The sequence below is a fragment of the Olea europaea genome, chromosome 11, assembly GCF_002742605.1.
Source record: "Olea europaea var. sylvestris chromosome 11, O_europaea_v1, whole genome shotgun sequence".
NCBI lineage: Eukaryota > Viridiplantae > Streptophyta > Magnoliopsida > Lamiales > Oleaceae > Olea > Olea europaea.
In genome coordinates this window covers 10214170-10234827 of record NC_036247.1, presented here as the reverse complement: position 1 = coordinate 10234827, position 20658 = coordinate 10214170, and the positions used below count along the sequence as shown (strand labels likewise).

General features: G+C 33.6%; 3 protein-coding genes across 3 annotated transcripts; 2 read left to right on the top strand and 1 right to left on the bottom strand.

The window, feature by feature from the left end:
* Positions 1-1978: 1978 nt before the first annotated feature.
* Positions 1979-4780, top strand: LOC111403323 (folate synthesis bifunctional protein, mitochondrial-like). Its single transcript, XM_023031777.1, has one exon. The coding sequence runs from the start codon at positions 2771-2773 to the stop codon at positions 4367-4369; it is 1599 nt and encodes a 532-aa protein (XP_022887545.1). The 5' UTR covers positions 1979-2770; the 3' UTR covers positions 4370-4780.
* A 102-nt stretch (positions 4781-4882) lies between these two features.
* On the bottom strand, positions 4883-7182 carry LOC111403324 (peptidyl-prolyl cis-trans isomerase E). Its single transcript, XM_023031778.1, has 2 exons — positions 6727-7182; positions 4883-5374 (listed from the first exon to the last, which is right to left on the bottom strand). The coding sequence occupies exons 1-2, from the start codon at positions 7025-7027 to the stop codon at positions 5163-5165; spliced, it is 513 nt and encodes a 170-aa protein (XP_022887546.1). The 5' UTR covers positions 7028-7182; the 3' UTR covers positions 4883-5162.
* Positions 7183-11518: 4336 nt separating this feature from the next.
* On the top strand, positions 11519-14119 carry LOC111404884 (NAC domain-containing protein 82-like). The gene is made up of 3 exons (XM_023033614.1): positions 11519-11940; positions 12491-12771; positions 13898-14119. Exons 1-3 carry the CDS (start codon positions 11622-11624, stop codon positions 13958-13960), a joined length of 663 nt encoding a protein of 220 aa, XP_022889382.1. The 5' UTR covers positions 11519-11621; the 3' UTR covers positions 13961-14119.
* The last annotated feature ends 6539 nt before the right edge of the window (positions 14120-20658 follow it).

Here is a 20658-nt window from a genome sequence, read left to right as displayed (position 1 = left end):
AATCAGTAGCAAGTTGCTTTGAACAGTCAGCCGTTTGTGGAAACCTAGACAATAGAAGTCACACAGTTTTTCTTCGAACACAGTTGGTTCTCACGTTTGTGTCCATTTTGGCCTTGGACACCTCCTGGTTCATGAGTGATTTTTAGAGAATTCATGTTTACCTAATTCTCTTAGAAGCGGCCCCTTCTCACTCACATAGGTGATTTCCATAAAGAGTATTCTGCTATACTCCACTTGAACAAATCAAGATATAGAAATCATTAAAAGCGTATCTTAACCTATTTCGCGGCAGCTGGGCACTGGCTCATCATAGGAATGGGTAGAAGTAAAATCTTCCCAGTGCATACTAAGTTTTTCACATTTCGGTTGTCCCATTGAACCTAGATCTTGGGATCTCCAGTCAACTAGGTTGGGTTGCCACCATGGAAATTTTTTATTATTTTATTAGTTTTAATCCCATCCCCTTCGATGAACTTTTGACTTGCTCTCTTGTTAAACTTTTAGTTAGCGGATCCGCAATATTCTCTTTTGATTTCACATACTCTATAGAGATAATGCCTGTAGAGAGCAATTGTCTAACAGTATTGTGTCTACGACGTATATGTCGAGATTTATCGTTGTACATTGTATTTTGTGCCCTTCCAATTGCTGATTGACTATCGCAATGGATGCATATAGCAGGCACTGGTTTTATCCAACATGGAATATCTTCTAGAAAGTTTCGTAGCCATTCGACTTCTTTTCCAGCTTTCCAGCTTTGTCTAATGCAATGAATTCAGATTCCATTGTTGATCTAGCTATACATGTCTGTTTTGAAGATTTCCATGATATTGCAGCACCTCCAAGTGTAAAGACATATCCACTTGTTGATTTGGAGTCTTTAGTATCTGATATCCAATTTGCATCACAGTATCCTTCAAGTACTGCTGGATATCTCGAATAGTGTAATCCAAAGTTTTGGGTATGTTTTAAATACCCTAAAACTCTAACAATAGCTTTCCAATGATCAGTGCTTGGATTACTTGTATATCGACTTAGCCTACTAATTGAATAGGCAATATCAGGTCGAGTGCAATTCATGACATACATTAAACTGCCAATGATACGAGAGTATTCCAATTGAGACTTACTATCACCAGTATTGGAAACAAGATGCATACTAACATCCATGGGTGTTTTCATAGGAATAATATTATATTTCTTGAATTTATCAAGAATCTTCTCAATGTAGTGTGATTGAGACAATATGAGACCATCAGATGTTCTAGAAATTTTAACAGTCGGCTAACAGTCGACTGTTTGGTCGGTTACTTTAACGCTTATTATTTCATTCAATTTTAAATGGTTTTCGATAAATAAATATATCACGTTAATCATCTCGCGGAGTAGAACGTGAATATGCTAGGTCCCGTATTATTTAAAAGGTGGGTCCCACTGAAATTTGGGCTCAAAGTTGACCCACTAAACCATTTTTTTTTTCCGACAGATGCTCAATGTGCAAATACGAAATCATTGTAAAAAAAGGAAAAAAAAAAGAAAAAGGAGGAGTCAAAGTGAAAATTTCAGAAGTTGATTCTGTCCCAAAAAATGAAGAAAAAGACAAGTCAGATGTGAAGTTCCCAGTTAGATAAGGAAATCTTCCTCTCTACGGACGGTTTTTTCCGGCGAATTCGACGGCGACTGGTAAATCCCCCTTTTCTCTGTAAAGTTTATCTTGTCTTAAAGAAAATTCTGAAATATTTCTCTGTATATACGGCAAATTACCAATATAAATCTTGGAGTTTAATCAGTGTTCTTTTGGCTATTTATAGACTTGTTCGTGGCCATTCGAACAGTCATCACCTTTCAGACAAGTCTCAAAAATCCGAACAAACATACTGTTCTTAAAACTCGTGTCTGTTAAGTCGGTTAACAGTCGACTGTTTGGTCGGTAAACAGTCGACTGTTTGGTCGGTAAACAGTCGAAACAGTCGAATTTCAGTGTTTTTGGAAGTTCTGTATGTACTTGTATTTTGCCTTTTTGTTTGTAGTGGCATGTTTCAAAAATATTAATACAATTTGTTTGTACATCCATTCTTTTTGCATCTGAATCATCATAATAATTTGTGTGTAACGAGCAGCAAGGTGATGCTCACAGCTTCCCGTAGTTAGTCTAGTTTTCTAGTTACCCCTAAATCGTGATATGTGAGTAGCCATAGGTCGATAAATGGAATGCTAAAGCCCTTCGCAAGGGAGTTCCATTTAGTCCCGTTCCTGAGAGCGATTTCCTTCTTTAGGGACCTTTCATGCACTGATTTTGTGTGAGCTTCAATGGTCTCAATTGCAAAACACTGTGTTTGTGTACAAATCATCATGATAATTTGTGTTGATAATGCACATGTGTTTCACCGTGTCAATTGGAAACGACTTGTGTTTGAATCTTTGTAAATCTATTATCTTGGGTGAAATTTTTGAATAACTAACTCGTATATGTGTTTGCACCATGCACGTGTTATGGCATATGCAAACTGGATAAGTTAAGGATCTTCTTAGAATGTTGGGTTTTTACTGAAGTAAATAGGTGATGCCAAAGCTAGGTATAGTTGCTAAAGCATGAAGTACTATAAAAATATCATGCATATACTATGTGCTTGGGGGTTGTATTTTCATTCTAGCAGCTGCTCTGGGTTTTTACCAAAGCATTATGCTGCAAATCGCATTACCATTATTATTCTAATAGTGTGACTTGTATGAAACTCTTTAGTAATTTGTAATTTTTGGCTTCAAATTGATGCTACGGCCACTTCAGCCTGTTTTAGTGCGTGTTTGTCTATTCCTAAAAAGGTATACGTTAGTAACTTGTTTTGCCAAGCATACTTTTAAAACATTTATACCTTTGTCTGCAGCAGCTAGCTTTTGCTTTTCGCGTTCTTTTAATGATAGTTCATTGGAAGTTCACTCTGAAGAGCAGGAAGTGATAATTGCTGTGGGAAGTAACGTGGGTGATAGACTTCATAATTTTGATGAAGCCTTGCAGCAGATGAAGAAATCTGGCATCCAGATTACTAGGCACGGTTGTTTATATGAGACTGAGCCTGCTTATGTGACTGATCAGCCTCGTTTTCTCAATTCTGCAGTTAGAGGTGTTACAAAACTCCAACCTCATGAATTGTTAAAGGTTCTAAAGAAAATCGAGAGGGACATGGGTCGTACTGTTGGAATTAGGTATGGTCCAAGGCCAATTGATTTGGATATATTGTTTTATGGGAATCACACGGTTAACACCGATATTCTTACAATCCCGCATGAAAGAATTCAGGAGAGACCTTTTGTAATGGCTCCGTTAGTTGATCTATTGGGAACTGATATAGATGATTATACAATTAAATTGGAAAATTTATTTTCCAAACGTTCCGGTGGACTTTTTGAGACATGGGAGAAACTAGGCGGCGAATCACTCATTGAAAAGGACGGGATGGAAAGGGTCGTGCCTATTGCAAATCAGTTACGAAATTTTTCGTCAAAAACCTCTATTATGGGTATCCTTAACGTGACCCCGGATAGTTTTAGCGATGGGGGAAAGTATTTATCCACACAGTCGGCCGTTTCTCAGGTTCAACTGATGCTATCGGAAGGGGCGGATATTATTGATTTAGGTGCACAATCAACCCGACCAAAGGCATCCAAGCTATCTGCTGAGGAAGAATTGGACCGACTTATCCCTGTCCTAGAAGCAGTCAAAAATATGCCCGAGATGGAGGGAAAGCTTCTATCTGTGGATACATTTTATTCCCTGGTTGCTGCTGAAGCAGTCAGCAAAGGGGCTCATCTTGTCAATGATGTGTCCAGTGGACAGCTTGACTCGAGCATGCACAGTGTGGTTGCAACTCTCAAAGTTCCCTACATTGCAATGCATATGAGAGGCGATCCATCTACAATGCAGAATAGCGAGAATCTGGAATATGATGATGTCTGTAAGGAAGTTGCACACGAGCTATACACACGGGTTTTTGATGCAGAGTTATCAGGTATACCGGCTTGGAGGATTATTATTGATCCCGGAATTGGATTCTCAAAGAATACTGAACAAAATTTGGACATTCTTATGGGATTGCCAATCATTCGATCTGAGATTGCTAGGAGGAACTTTGCTGTGTCTCACGCTCCGTTATTAATAGGACCTTCGAGAAAGAGATTCCTTGGTGAAGTATGTGCGCGACCTGCAGCTGCCGAAAGAGATCCAGCAACTATTGCTGCAGTCACTACTGGGGTTCTGGGAGGTGCAAATATTGTACGTGTGCACAACGTTAAATATAATCGAGATGCTGTGAAGCTTTGTGATGCAATGATGGACAGGAAGGGATCTTACCCGTGTCAAGGAAAACGTTAACAACATTATTTTGTCTTTTCTTAGTACCTGTTTGGCGTGACTTTTGTTTCTTATAGAAGAGTTTTTGGCGAAAGCTACCTTTATTTTTGTTTGAAAACTAATATTTAAAAGAGTTTCCTATTCCGAATGTGCTTTTAGAGGAAACTATATTGGACCAACTTCCTCTAAAAACTCTTTTAACTATTAGAAGTACTTCCGTTTAACCAAATGGGTCCAAAAGTAATTTTTGAATTTCAAAAGCTCATTTTGGCCCTTTAAAAGCCATTCTAAACAGGTCCTCAGTACTTTACTACTATTACATCCATGGCACTGATAGCTTTAACATTTAATCACAAAGACGTGTATGGTACACTTGATTGGATAGGATTGTACAACATAATGAACACAATCTCAACTTTTTTTTAGTATTAAGTGATGAAATCTCCAGGCATAATTTTATTTTGTTCTATCGTTGTGAATAGTTGTGCAAGCCTGTGCTTTTGGCTTAAAATGTAGTAAAAATTTATGGGCAGATATGAAAAACTATGTCATACGATTAATGTTGATAGAATCTAAATGTTGTCTATGAAGAAGCCGCAATTCTTCAACACGCTGAATCTGCATTTTGCATCCTTGTAAGATAGAGCGATGAAATTGGTCATGAAGAACCAAGTTATAAGCTCGAAACTTCCCAAACACAACAGTTCAAGTAAATAAAATCTATTAGGTTAACATCGATGGTAACTGCAACTCCCCCTTAAAAAGTATCCCACCTTTCTCCTCCATGGAAAACATGTCGCCTGCTGATTCAAAACTAAGCAGCATTCTGCATCAGTACCTCTGCTTCAGCCTTGGCCATGGGATCATCCTTGGCATCTTCATCCTTTTCACCTTCTCGCTCCTCGGCCATTTTCTTGCGGTGTAATTCTTCAGCTTCCTGCATTGCAGCCCGGTTCTCTGCTTGAAGCCGCTGCATTTCCTCCTCCTGCTGCTGTCTTTCGAACCATGTATCAGCATCTGCCCAAACTGTAGATTTAACAGAAAGAACAAGTTAGCATTAAATCAAGTATTAAAAAACCGGCACCTCATTGAAAAGGCAAGAAGGTAAACCACTAACTTCAAGGAAAAAATAAACCGAACTGTCTATCACACATGTGAGCAGAATTATTAACACAAATGGTACACAACACAAAGCATGCTGAGAGTTTGAATATGTGGGTGTCCTCCATCGAATTCAGAAACAATTCACAGAGATTATTAAGCCTATAACTTGAAATTGAAAACAGCAGTAAATTGAAGTAATATTGAAAGATAAAGAACTGAAACTGACTAGATTTGTTTGTATATGCTGCAATATATAAGAAAATGCAAATGTAGATCCACCTTGTCTAATTCCTTTCTAGTAGAGACCTGAGTTCGCTTCACTCCCTACACCACCCACATTGGCAGTAGGCAGTCAAGTCTCGTTTCACAGCAACTAAGACGGACATCTTAACCTATAGACTAAATGAACATATTTCCTGTTTCTCGTTTCTTATTGCTAAGGACAATGACAGTCTCAGCAAGATTAGGTATTTCATATCTCAGTGAAACTTCACAAAATAGGTAGCATATAAAACTTACATATATACCAGATACATTACAAAGACTCTTGATGTTTAAATAATATTATATTTACAGAAGCTCAGGAGACTTTCTCAATCTAAGATTCCACCATACTTGCTCGTGCCCCTCTCATATTTGCTCTAAGAATACAAACCAGCTTGGTATTGTGAAAAGCTGCTCAAATATGAATTAGTATAATTTATTGCTAGTTAATTTTGTGAAAGAATTTCGAAAGGAAAATTACTATTCTATTGCACTAAGCAATTTCTAGCATATAAGACGTTAAGATTAAGGAGAGCTTGAGTATGATTGTCTCTTTATTTATTTTTCGAGTAACGGCAAATGACCCAGCTAGAAAATTTTCAATTCTATCTAAAAAGATAATAAATTTGAATACTGCAAAATGCAGGAAAGATTTAGAAATCCTAAACCTAGAAAGCTGCAAAGATTTAAAAGAAAAACAAAGCAAAAATTTCAACATTCATGAGCTCAAATTCCAGCATAAAATATATAAAAAAGCAAAATTAAATTCGAAGTCTAAGCATAGCGTTCAAATAAATCAATAGAGATAAGAGCCCCAAATTATAGTAAAAAAAAACCCAAAAGAATTTCACAACACATTGACTCGAACAGATATTATAGCTCAATTACTGAATACCATCCTGCCAAAAAGAAACCTCAATTGGAATATCGAGCAGAGATTGTAAACCCAAAATGCATTCAACAAAATTTTCCACACCAAATAACAAGAGAATAAAAAAATAAAAACTCACTAGGCTGGGCGGCCCATCCTTGTTCACCACCCTTGATTTTCTCTGGTAGAGCATAGTTAACGGTGAGTACACGGCCGTAAAGCTCCGCCCCATCCATATTGTCCATGGCGGCGGCCGCGTCCTCTCTCTCCAGGAAAGTGACGAACCCGAACGAGCGGTGCTTCTGCGTGGCCTGATCCAGTGGTGTCTTCACATCCTTAATATCTCCAAAGGGTATGAACGCTGCGTGAAGGATGGATTCGTTCACTTCCTCCGCTAAACCACCCACGTAGAGAGTGTTCTTCTGCACTCCCTGATTCATTATTGTATCATCAAATTATGCTCAATTGCTCTTGGAATCTGAATTTATACTTGCGATTTTTTGCTCTTTTCTGGGGATTTTGGAGAATTAGGGCAATAAGCTGAAGAAGAAGGCCCACTCGGCCCCACCGCTTGTCAACTGTACTGTTATTCTGTTAACATATATTTGTATAAAAAAAAGAAAAAGAAAATTAGTTCATTTGTTTTCCAAAATAAACTATTTGATCCCTATATTTTCTGGAATTGTGCTCACCCAGGTTGAAAATTGAATCGTTGGGACTTTGGACCCATTTTCATATTTACAATCAAGATCCTCCATGACTAGCATCTTTTATCGTGTGTGATGATACTATGATGGATGATTTTTTATTGATGGTAAATACTAATCCATTGATCACTTACATCTAGCTATATTAGATGAGATGGGACTTGGGAGACCTACTCCATCTTCACAATCCTTTCTCTCTTACGTTACTCTATTAAAGACGAGGGATTCCCCCATTTGTCGAGGAGAGACCCCTCTTCCTTTCCCCACCACGTCGATTGAAAGAGGGGGAGAAGGGGACCCCTTTTATGGGTGGGCGTGATAAGAGTCCTCTCTCGCTTTCCCCTCTCATTCTTTCAAACCGATCGAATGAGATGGGCTCTATTCGTCTCAAAGGGTGAGAATTTCTTTCCTTTAGTTGTTATCAACTATTTGACGTGATTAGTGTCCCATCACCTTTTACTCAAAGAAGGAAACAATCATATATTGCCATATGACTCATCGAAAGTTTTAGATCTAGTGACAACTGTCTAATCCACTCTCGAGGATCTGCTGCCATATGTCCCAATAACTTACATGTACAAAAGCACTTAATGAATTCAAAATAAACAACATTTTAAAGATCTTTTCATACCTATTCCATTTTTAGATTCTTCTCACGATGGAGGCCAACGAAGGAGAAAGTCCTACCCACCTTTACTGGTGTCAAGATTATTTGGAGACTCAGCTAAATAGCCTATCTCAATTGGAGAAGAGCACAAATAGGGACACTTTCAGTTAGGGTTAGACAAAATTTTCAAAATAGATGGAATCAAACCTTGGTTCAATTATTCTTAAATTAAATATTCGAATGAGTACTAGAATCGAGAATCGAAGAATTTGGTTGGGTTCTCGATTCTAGAACGAGAACTGAAAAACAAAATAAGAATCGAATCTCCCTTTTTTAATATTAAATAAGCTAAATTATTTTAAATTTTTCTAAATAAATTTATCAATTAACTAATTAAGTTATTAACTGTAAGTAACCAAGGCTCCAACTCCTAAGGGCCAAGCCCAACTTGAGCCCAAAATATTTTTTCTACAAATTTTAGCTCGAGCCCAACTTCACTTTACAATTCGTCTAACACTCAACTATTCTATCATTTAGGTTCAATTGTTATCCTCATTTTCAGGCAAGCGCCTCACTTTCTTTAAATTCGAAATCCATTTGGTTCTTTTGAATCTTGCTCGAGTCGGATGATAAAAAATTATCATGTCCGGTTCCTTCGGGGGATGGATCTATAAGAATCCCCGATTCGATTTCATACTAATGTAGTAGTATACAGAATTATTATGATTTCATTGAAGTTACAATCGAATCGAATCCTGTCTAGACCTAATTCCAGTTATCCCTAGTCAGAGAGAAGTTACAAGAGTTGATATCATTATCGTATATCTTATTTGTAAAGCTATCAAATGTTTAACAAGATGTTGAGTATTTGTCAAAAACAAAAATGCCCTAATGAGATTAGGAAGCATTTTTGGACATGTTCAAATAATATTCTGAAAATATTGTCTATTAAAGAGTTTTTAAAAGAGATTAATTCAAAATAACTTTCTCTAAAAGCATTTCTATAAAGATTAGAAGCAGAAGTTATCTCATATAGGCTTCCAACTGAAAATTGTCTTCATTTTTGGGATACAAGAAAACAATAGTGTCACAAAAATTGGTTATTTGAGCATCTTTCTAATTTTTCTTGAAAGCTCCATAAAATTTTACACTCGTCTATTCTGTTGGCCTAACACCACCATAAAGAGGTTAGCTATCTATTATTATTCGATGTAAGACAATGGCAAGCAAACCCATTCAATATAAAATATAAAAGTTTGATTTATATTCTATTATACAATATAGATTCAATCTCTATTCAACACTAAACTTCGAGTATTTAAGTTGATCAAAAATACTTCTTACCTGTATATTTCGTAGGATTCAAATATACTACTCACTTTTGTATCATTCATTCTTATCTAGTTATAATTAAAACAATTATAATCTATTCCGAACGTACACTTGTCTACCATTGACTTGTATGTGTCACATGTACCTTCCATGAAGCTCTTGTATAAGTCTATCCATTTGATTGGCTAAACGGAGGTCGAATTATATTATTTCAAACTTAAACTTAACATATATTGTTGGGGCACGAGATTTAAGCAAACAAGGCTATCATGGGCGATTTGAGTCAATAGCTCTCTCAGTTGTTTAATGGTTGGACCATAAAGAGGTTAGCTAACTTGTCATATTCGACATAGAATTGCTACAAACAATCCTATTTGATATAATATACAAATTCGATTCGTATTTTACTGTACAATACTTCTTCAGTGCTTATCTATGGCTCAAAAAAGTACTAATGAACCGTCTCTCATGAACAGTGTACCTGCATTAAAATGGAACAGATAATTTATTAGGTTAAATAGTACAAAACTTCCTAGCTATTGTCCTTACTGTCGAAAATCCTGTTGTCTTTTGAAAATAGCACAAACGTCCATGTTTCATACGTTTCTTGTGGAATATCCCCTTATGTCACATTCCGTCTGTTTCGCCATTAAATCCTAATAAACAGGGGAAAATGAGAAGAAAGAAAGGGCAAAATCCTCATCTATTAGACATGCTACGCATAAACCCCTCACCTATTGAAATTAGCGAAAAAGGTCCATGCTGTCTATTTTATCTATAAAAAGATTGAAAACGACAAATATATCGTCCTGTTTAAATAAAACAAAAAGAGAGGAAAAAAAATTAAAAAGATTTTTTTTTCAAATAAATGCAAACAAATCCCAAATAAGTAATTAAAAAATTAAAAAAATCTCCAAATAAAAAAATTAGAATGACTTCCTAAAATACGTACTTACGGGAATGTCGTTAAACTCAAGCTAGTGGCTAAATAATTTTTTTGGTTATTTGGAGATTTTTTTATTTTTAATTATTTATTTTGGATTTGTTTGTATTTGAAAAATTTTGGAACTATAGTTTAAATTAATTTTTTTCCTTCTTTTATTTTTGTTTTATTTAAATAGGAGAGTGTATTTGTGATTTTCAATCAAGAAAATAGACAACAGTGACCTTTTTCACTAATTTCAATAGGTGAGGGAGGTTTTGCGTAGCATGTCTAATAGGTGGCAGTTCTGTCTTTCTTTTTCCCTCTATTTAATGAGATTTAACGGCGAAAGATTTTGCTAAATGTACATTAGCATGTACATCCGAGTGTTCATAATGGACACTTGGCATCGTGCCATTGGTCGAGGCGCTGTTAGGCCCTTACGCGATAGGCGCCTTGGCCAATGCTGAGGCGTCGGGTGTCAATAATGGACACCCCCGATGTGCACGCTAATGTACATCTAGCATAGTCGACCGACAAAAATATGGACACCCCCGATGTACACGTTAATGTACATCTAGCACGGTCGAGCGACGAAACAGACGATATATGACAGTAGGGAATGACAGTAGGGATGTATTCCACCAAAAAGGTTTGAAACAGGAACTATTTTCAAAAGGTAGACTGTTTTTGCAAGGCGGCAAGGGCAATTGACCGGGGGTTTGTGCAGTTTAGCCAAATTATGAAGATCTCCCTAAAGTTGATAACAATATGAGAGACATTTCGACCTTTTTTAAAATCTTAAAAACCTCCCTCTTAATATAAAATTTTCATTTTGCACTTCTCTCCTATCCTCTATATATTTTTTTCTTAATTTTAATTTAGATTAATTTTTGAACTTTTATCTGTTGTACAGAGTGCTAAATATATTAATGTGCCTTTTCAACAAATATGAATTTATTTAAATTAGTAATATTTAATATAGAGGTATATTAAGAAAAATTCAAGAAAATTTTATGTTTCTAATTACGTTAATTATATTTTCTTAATTTTTTGTGAAAATACAAACTAGCGTATCTTAATGGGATAGAGAGATTACGAAACATCATAATTATGTCATTTGCTCAAACCAAACGGAATTGGACAAGAAATAGAATAGTAAACAAAGTAGATGTCCATATTCCAATCCAACAATTTTTTTTTTTATTTTTTTTATTTTTTGAATTAACGTTGTTGTAAATGAGAGAAATAAGTCCGAGAATGAAGAAGGATTAAAAACAACACAATCGATAGACTTACAATATTTTAAAGATTCTAGTTGTTTACAAAGATCCCAATGATTACCGACAAAAGGACACTCGTACGTACCTATATAAAGAAAGCTCCTCAAGGGCAAAATTCAACGTTCACTGAAGTAGCTCTTAGCTTTGAAGTTGTTTTCTTGAAGGTGTTTCTGAAACATAGCCATGGATTCAAGATTTCTCTTACGGGGTGAAAGGACGAGAGATGAATTCGAAGAGAATTTGCGATTGACTGAAGAAGTTGATGAATCGAATCTTGAAAACACGAGAAAAGAAGAAGAAGAGAATTTGGGATTCACGGAAGAAGATGATGAGGCGACCACGTCGAAGAGGGAATTTAAAGTACCACTCGGCTACCGGTTTCATCCGACAGCAGTTGAATTAGTGGAAGAGTATCTGATGAAAAAGATCTTAAGACAGCTAACTTGGGACACTATTAAAGAAATTAATTTCTATCAATTGGATCCTCAACAGATTCCAATAAGTAAGTCGGAATCTGCTTATTCTCATGCAAGATAAAGCAACTCTTCTTGGTTGAAACTATTCTGTCCTGGAAATCATGGCTATTTTGCTGTCAACTGAAATTTTTTGTTGAAACTCTTCGACTATAAATGTCCATAACAGTTTAGACTTGTAGCTATTGAATAAGACGACTTGAAGCATACACACTTGAATTAAGCCATTTGTACTTGTTTATTGACACTTTGGGTTATCTGACCCCACCACTCTTTTCACATGAGGTTGGGTCCCATGTGGGGGTCATGATGTGGGGTCCGACTCCCATGTGAGAGGAGAAGGTGGGTCCGCGTAAACCGAAGTGTGAACAAATAAGTATAAGTAGCATGATGCTATACTCTTTTTCCTTCTTGCTGTATTTACTTTAGTTTAATCTAACGAGCCAAATATGAGCACGGGTCATCCAAATTGGATTCATATCAAAACCCATCAAAGTCCTACAATTTGTTAATACGGTAACTCCAATTGTTACAATATTTTTCGTTGTTCATCGACATTAAATTTGCTTATGTAATTAGGTGAATTCGAGGGTCTCAAGTATGGGGGAGAGGGCAGAGCATATTATTTCACGAGCGAAGAACAAAAATACGTAGAGGGATCAAGATTAATGCCAAGACCATTTTCTAATGGCTATTGGAAAAGATGTGGAGGGGAAATTCCAATTCATAATGGCTTTGAAATTATTGGTTTCAAAAGAAGATTTGTATGGGAAGAGGTACCTAAAGTAGAAGAGAGTAAATGGAAGATGACTGAATATAGTGTAACTCCCAGATTCATGGAAGATCTTTCTCAAACCAATGTAAGTTGTTTCTACTTTGGCGAAATTTTTGGGTCGAAAGCACTTTTAGGGTGTATTCAATTGAAATTTTTAAAAACTGTTCAGAATTTAAAGGTTTAGGAGTATTTAATGTAGAATTTTAGAGACTCCATGGTATATTTAATTAAAACTTTTTAAAAGTCTTTATAAGTCTTGGAATACTCATATTGTTTATTATTTTTAAAGACTTTTATAAAAGTCTCTAAGTACTAATTTTTTAAATAAAAAGTACTTAAATAAAATCTTAAAAATTGTCTTTCATTCTTCCAAAATTTTGGGAGACTTTCATAAAAAGTAAAAATAAAAATTAATATATATTTTGTTTTGTCCATTATTTGACTTTCATTTTCCCGTCTAAGAACATTGGAGTCGTGATTAAAAAATTAAAATTTTCTATTGACTATATGTGTTTCTTTTTTCTTTTTCTCTCTCTCTCTCTCCCTCTTTGATTTTTTAAGGAGAAAATCAAAAGTTTGCCAGACTTCTACTAAAAAAAATGTCCATAAAAATCTCAACTGAATACATCTCCCTAAATATTCTTTATAACCTCTTTTTTTGTTTTCTTTTTCATCATTTTTTATGAAAAAATCTATTTGTAATTAAAAACTATAAATTTCATATAAAAAAAAATGAATTTAAACATATTGATTTCTTGTTTACTCATTAAAGATACATCATATTGATTATTATTTATTTAATTACGATGATTTACATTTTTATTCTTTTAGAAATATTTTTTATTATATGGAGAGTAGGGGAGGGAAAAGAAAAATGTGGGAACCACCAACTAGTATGTGAGAATTTTACATTGTTGTTCTAGACTCACATGAATTATATTTTAAATAAAAGTTTTAAAAAGTCTTTTAAAATTTTATAAAAGTCCATAAAATTTTGAAATAAAAGTTTATAAAAGTCTATGAAACTTCCATTAGTTTCATATAGATCCATAAAAAAATCCAACAAATCTATAGAAGTAATCACTTGCAAAAAGTTCATAAAAGTTTTCAAAAATCCTAATTGAATACACCCCTCGGTCACCGAATTTCAGCATTGTTTAATTTGTTTTAGTTCAGAAACCATCTCACATTTTTTTTTTGAATTATTACAGTTGGAAAACTACGTGGTATGCAAAGTTCGAGACATGAGTAGGTACAAGAAGCATTTTTCATAATGGAAGAAAGAATAGATTAGGTCGAAAAATTCGTATTCACTGATGAATAATGTTATAGTCCACGAAAACGTTTAGACAAAAAGCATTAGAATCTTTTGTAATGATTCTTGAAAAACTATTCTCATCAATGTAATAGAATCTCTATTTATGATTTACTCTGTTGATGTCCCCTACACAAATTGCCTTTTGGGTCTTCAAGGTTGCAAGAACAATTGTACAATTTTATTTTTAAGTTGGTTATGTAAATTTTTCACACCCCGATATAATTCAACGTTATAACCCATAAGGCTAGAGTGAACGTATCACGCCACAACATATGCTAGTCGTGGAGTTCGTCTAGCCTCAGCCAATATCGTATAAACCAATGGCAAGTCGAACTTGTCCTGTCATTTGACAAATGAAGTATAGTTAGTTAACCCTCGTGCTATCGTAGTCGTGCTAGTAAACTATCAAAGTATTTATGAAGCATGCACAAGGCCAGACGAGGCCCCACCTAAGTTGATTAAGTAGTAGATATCTCCTCTTTTGGAGACTTACAAGCCAACAATAAATGCTAGTCATGAAATTCATTCTCGAACTCATTTGTACAAGTCATTGAACTTGACTGCACCAACCATTTGACACGTTCAATATATCTAACACGTCATTAAGAAATGTTGGCGTACTCTATCAACATATCCATTGGACAAATCGTAAAACAAAACTCTTACTTTATAGAAATACCTAAATACATGTAAAATAATCCAAAACAAACAAAACTTACTACTCATAATTTGAGTTTTTTTCCTTTTACAAAATTTTTCGAAATCAAAAGGGATCTTGTAAATTGTAATTTTACACAAACTTTTTTTCTCAAATTTCCCCAAACCAAAGCACCAGAAGAATATTTTTGTACAATAATTCCCCAAATGGTCCAATTATGAAGGCATAAAACCACAACTTTCCAGAGAAAGAGTTGCCGGGTGGAGGAATGGGTGAAATAATTTTATTTATTTTTTTGTTTTTTCAAAAAATGAGTGATTGAAAAAGAAAGAAAAATTTTATATTTAAGTGTAATATTATTTTATGAAAAATTATGTAATTAAAAATAAGAGAGGAAAAAATGAAATTTAATTTAATGAAGGCCAAACGGAGTGCAAAAGGGAAAATTTCATATCTGATGTGTTAACTATATCCCATTTCAAAATTAAGAAACGAGTTTTAAAATTTCAAAATTAAGATATTATTAAATTTTATTTATGAAATAATAAATTAAAAATATATTTTATTAATTAAATATATTAAAGTCACAATTCTATACATTTTGGTCACAAATTAATGAATGAATTGATCACAAACTACTTCTCGATTACAAACCAAAAATTTTATAAGTCACAAATTATTTCACGGTCACATATCAATAATTTTATAGGTTACAATTTATTTATCGATCATAAATTAAAAAACTGTTCACAAGTTATCGATCATAACTTATTTCATGGTCATGAAATATTCTCAGGTTACAAATTAAAAAAATTTATGATTACATTATTGGTTGCTCAAAGATTATCAATTTTATAGGTCATGTATTATTTATTGATTACATTTTAACTATTTAATAGGTTGCAACTGTCGACCTACCACAATAGAAACGCATCGCAACCCCCACCGTCTTGCAACCCACCAACAACAACCTTCGCCACTACCACCGCACCAGCACCACTTAAAAACCACTAACAACCACCATCATGACTACTACTTCACCACCTCCACTAAGAACAAACACTTGAAAACTGAAAACATGTTAACCACCAACAACTAACATCAAAACAACTACAAAAACTCTTATTAAGCAAATCAGATCGAAAAAGGAAGAAATAACACCCAAAAACCTACAAAACATTATTTCGTTGGGCACAAAACTCTACAAACCTACAAAACATTATTTCGTTGGGCACAAAACTCTACAGAAACGTCATATAAAATTTTAAAAAATATAGTTAAAAAATCAATATTTTACTAAAATTTTAAAACATGACCATAGTCATATCAATTAAATACTTCTGTATCATATATATTGTTTGATAAAAGGAGGAAAGGGAGACTGCAGATTCTCAATTATCATTATGGAAAGATTGCTGTAATTTATACACAGCAATGAGCCATAAAATTCAAGTACAAAGTGATATTGTGTTACCAAAAATAGATATGAAAAAATATTGCATTTGTTACTGACTGATTTTATTCCATAATGCCAAGCCATCCATTCAAGATATGATATCGTCCAATATTGTTCATTAATATGTAATTCTTATATGTACTAATTTTAGGACGAGTTAAGTATGACGATCAAATCTGGTGGGAACTAACACATAACTTCTTCATAAATTGATAAATCTACCAATAACGGCATAAGAATAAAAAAATATAGATTTATTTTAAAATTTAGCCTTATAATTCTTTAGCTATAATAGTTAAAGCCTATTACTAAAGTTAATTTTAGTAAGAGCAAAATTCAAGGAGACAAACTTCATTCATCGTATGATGTCAAGGAGTACAACTTAAGACGAATGAAATGCAGTTTTACTTAGGCTCTTACTGTCTTACGTTGTACTACCCGTCTTCGGACATATTATATTTATTTTTAGTTTTTGCGCCTTTAGTTAGATGTCAGATCGAACACTATTAAGAAGATATCTTGATTCAAATATAATTCTTTTTAGCAAGCATTTAGATACTGACAATCGCACACCATGACAGTATATCTATACCTAAAAACATCCAGCTATAGAAATTCTTTTCGTGTGCATAATTAACACCAGAACAGAGAGTTTACTTGGTCAAAAAATCGATATGCAACATGCTTGATACTGTTTGCATCTACAGCATTGACATATGGAATTCTTCGCCCATATGAATTAACTATACAAGAAATAAATTAATGCAAAAGGGTAAAACCCAATACTACTTCCCTAATAGGGTTGGACAAAACTAGAGCTAGGCATAACCCAGCCCAAACCTCTCAATCCGACCAACCTCGGTTTGGGTCGATTTTTTAAGTTCAATTGGGTTGGATTGGATTAGGAAATTGAATTTGAGGTTGGGTTGGGTCTAGGATTATGAATTAAAACTCAACCCAATCCAACCTAACTCGATGAATTAAAAAATTAATATCTAAGATGAAAAAATAATTTAAATAGACATAATAGTAAAAATAAGAGAATGACATATAATTTATAAACGTCTATTTTCTTCACATAGACCGATTCATATGAACACTATGTATGAATGCAATGTTATTTGACAACAAAGTAAAAGTTAAAGATATGATGATGAAATTAATGAATTCCAAAAAATTGTAAAAAATGAAAATTCTTCAAAAAATTTAAACTTATTTATACATTATTTTTAAAAAGAATTCCTTGTATATGTGTTTAAAAAACAGAGGTTTTCAAGTAATTTCCAATTCTAAAAAAATATCCAAATTTAACTAATAAACTGGATCCAACCCAAACTCGATCGGTTTGGGTTGGGTTGGGTTAGGTTTAAATCAATAATTGGGTTGGATTGGGTTGAATTTTTTTATCAAACTGACCATGTTAGATTGGGAAAAAACCCACCCGACCCACGCCCATCCCTATACAAAACTCCCAAACTTGACCCAACCAGAATTGAACTGAATCGAGCGATTCTTCTTAAGTTCAATACTCGAACAAATATCTGAATCTAGAATCGATGGATTTTGTTCGGTTCTAGATCAAGAATCAAAGAGCCGATTAAAAATCGAATCTCCCTAATTTTTTAATTTTTAATTTTAGATAAGTCAAATTATTTTATTTTTTTCTAAATAAATTTGATAAGTAGTTAATTTAGCTCAAACCCAAAAATACTATTTTTCTATTTCTATTTTCAGTCCAAGCTCAATTTGATTAAATTGACCTAAATTTTACCCAAATTTATTAATCTATCGTAGTGTCATTTTTACTCTTCTGAAAAAATTGAATTAAAGTTCAACAGCGCTTTTTCTTAATTATTATGAACTCATTATCTTCCTCTTTCTATAATTTTAACAATCAAATCTATGAAAAACATAACAAAAAGAGAAGCAAAAGATACATGAAATTGGACTAAATTATTTTGTAAGATCTACGATTGAACATATCATTAGTTGAATTAATAATTTTGTAAATATAAAAAAATTTAATTATAGCATAGAACCCGGGAACAAAATCGAACCAAATGGAACGAACCCGAACAGTTCTACAATTAAATTTGGGCCTGAATGTTTCATTTACTAAATACTCAAAATTTTCGAGTCCAGTTCCTCATTAGAATCAAACCTAATCATGTCCAACTCTAATCCCTAATCTATCTAATTTCCATTCTCAACCTAAAATTTCATTCGTTAAATACTTAGTTTATGTTTAGAAAGAATTTATAAACAAATAGAAATGAGTGGTGAATAAGTGGATAGTATTTGTAAATTCATTGAAATGTGTGATTAAATATAAAGTCTGACCTTTTGTAAATAATTAATAAATTTTGCCTAACAGAGTTTTTAGTTATGAGACAAATAGTTGGCAAAAAGCCTTTGGTTTGAATAGTTAATGTCAAAAGTAAAGCTAGACATGGGCATGTTTGGCTTATAATCGAACCGATCCCGAATTTTCAAGTATTTAATAAATGGAAACGTCGAGTCCAAATTTATGGAACCGTCCAAGTTCGGTTCTTCAATTCCATACAATAATTAAAATTTTTAATATTTACAACAATGTTGCATTAATTCAACTAATAATCTATTCAGTTTTAACTCTTACAAAATAACGTAATCCAATTTTATGTATCTTTCGCGGCTCTCTATGCTGAATTCTTTATAGATTTGATTGTTAAAATTACAGGAAGAGAAAGACAGCGAGCTCACAATAAGAAAGAGGTGTTCACTCAAAATCCCACTCATCAAATTATAAGCCAAAACAGTTGGATGAATCAAACGTGTTCTGCATGAACTTTGTAGCTGTGCTTCCAATTCTATTTTTTCAGAATTGTGGAAACGACTCTATGGTAGGATAATAGATTCAAATAAGACTTAGGTTAATCTGATTAAGTTAGCTTAGCCTAGAAATTAGGGGAAAAAAATATTTTGGGTCTGGATTAAATTAATTAGTTAGCAAAATTTAAAAAAAATAATAATTTGACTTATTTAAGATAAATAAGTTAAAAAAATAGAGATATTTGGTTCTTATTCGGTTCTTGATATAGAACCGAGAATCAAACCAAACCGAACTTATCGATTCTCAATTCAGATAGCCGTTCAGGTATTTAACTTAAGAAGAACCACTGGATTCAATTCAATTCAGGTCGAGCCGGATCCGATTCGATCCTATTCGATTCCAGACTTTTGTCTAGCCCTACTCAAAAGTGAGTTGGTGATGCTTATTTAAGAGTCCTTATCTTTCATTTCTTCCATGCAACTTTTTCCAATTTAAACTCCCTTATGTTCTCACTATTAAATATTTCTTTAGCCTTCTTACGGTGCAATTGCAAAAATTCTCCGTTATCCCAGCAAGTGCTAATTTTTTTCCTAACTGCAGTGTTCAATTCCGTCTCAAAATTGCATGAGACCAAATATTGCTTTCATTAACCAAGTCATGTAGGCGCATTGCACTTGATTGACAAGTGATGCAGTGGAGGGAGGAAGCGATAAAAATAAATATCAACGAACACACTATCCAAATTTCGCTGTTTCGAAATTAATATCGAAATACGATCACCTTCTAGTTCTATTCATTCTTAAAAAACACTAAACGTCTATGCGTCAAACTCTTCAATTCGAGCAAAAATACAGGGAAATGGACTCGTTCATTTTTAAACATCAAATACGAGAATTAATGAAAACGAGAAAATCTCAACAATTCAAATTCCACTCCCTTCCTTGCAATAAAGCTTACAACTCATATTTAAAGCAATAATTAAAATCTGGATTATAACTAAACTCCTAGATAATGACTAACTCTTAGATAATGATAAAATTAAAATTAGCGACTAACTCTAAATGGAATTAAAATCATAATCCAAATAAAATTATAAAAATTAAGAGTCATAATACTAATTCAAGATTAAACTAATTATAAATTAAAATACAATACATGCCCAAATTAAATTAAAATCATTCGTATTCAATCTTCATCAACAAGTCTATATTTAATTCGCATGTATTTTTATATGTAAATTACAAAATTTCTTCAATTTTCTTATATAATTGATTCATAAGAAAGGCAACACACTAGTTTGATGACGGTCTGCTAGCAAAGAGAAACAAAACAACAGATTCAAACCAATGGTTTGGTCATCAATTCTATCGTCTTCAATATTTTACATTCTATAATACTATAAAGTAAAGGGAGAAATAACGAGGAAAAAAAAAGGAATTTACATTCGACTATACCCGTGAGCGGTGACAACACAAATGTTTAAAAGTTTGTCCAATCTGCTTCAAATATATACTTAACAAGACTATGAATTTACCAATGCATCGAGGCCGAAGTTGAATAATTCCACACACACCAGCCTTGAGAGCAAACCTTGTCCAACTGCAAAAAGCTTCACAAACTGGATGGATTTCTTACAATTTTTATGATTTCAAGCTTCATCACTCTTCACTTGAGTCCATCTATTTCCTAAAGCAGCATCCTTTCTTGAGCGCAGTACAAATCCAAAAA

What these genes read in the sequence shown, in the direction of transcription:
- LOC111403323 (XM_023031777.1), top strand. Translation starts at nt 2,771, where the DNA reads ATGCTACGGCCACTTCAGCCTGTTTTAGTGCGTGTTTGTCTATTCCTA.
- LOC111403324 (XM_023031778.1), bottom strand. Translation starts at nt 7,027, where the DNA reads ATGAATCAGGGAGTGCAGAAGAACACTCTCTACGTGGGTGGTTTAGCG. An exon ending in AGGATGGGCCGCCCAGCCTA is followed by an intron (nt 5,375 to 6,726) that starts GTGAGTTTTTAT and finishes TTAAATCTACAG; the next exon opens with TTTGGGCAGATGCTGATACA.
- LOC111404884 (XM_023033614.1), top strand. Translation starts at nt 11,622, where the DNA reads ATGGATTCAAGATTTCTCTTACGGGGTGAAAGGACGAGAGATGAATTC. An exon ending in TCCTCAACAGATTCCAATAA is followed by an intron (nt 11,941 to 12,490) that starts GTAAGTCGGAAT and finishes TTATGTAATTAG; the next exon opens with GTGAATTCGAGGGTCTCAAG. An exon ending in AAGATCTTTCTCAAACCAAT is followed by an intron (nt 12,772 to 13,897) that starts GTAAGTTGTTTC and finishes GAATTATTACAG; the next exon opens with TTGGAAAACTACGTGGTATG.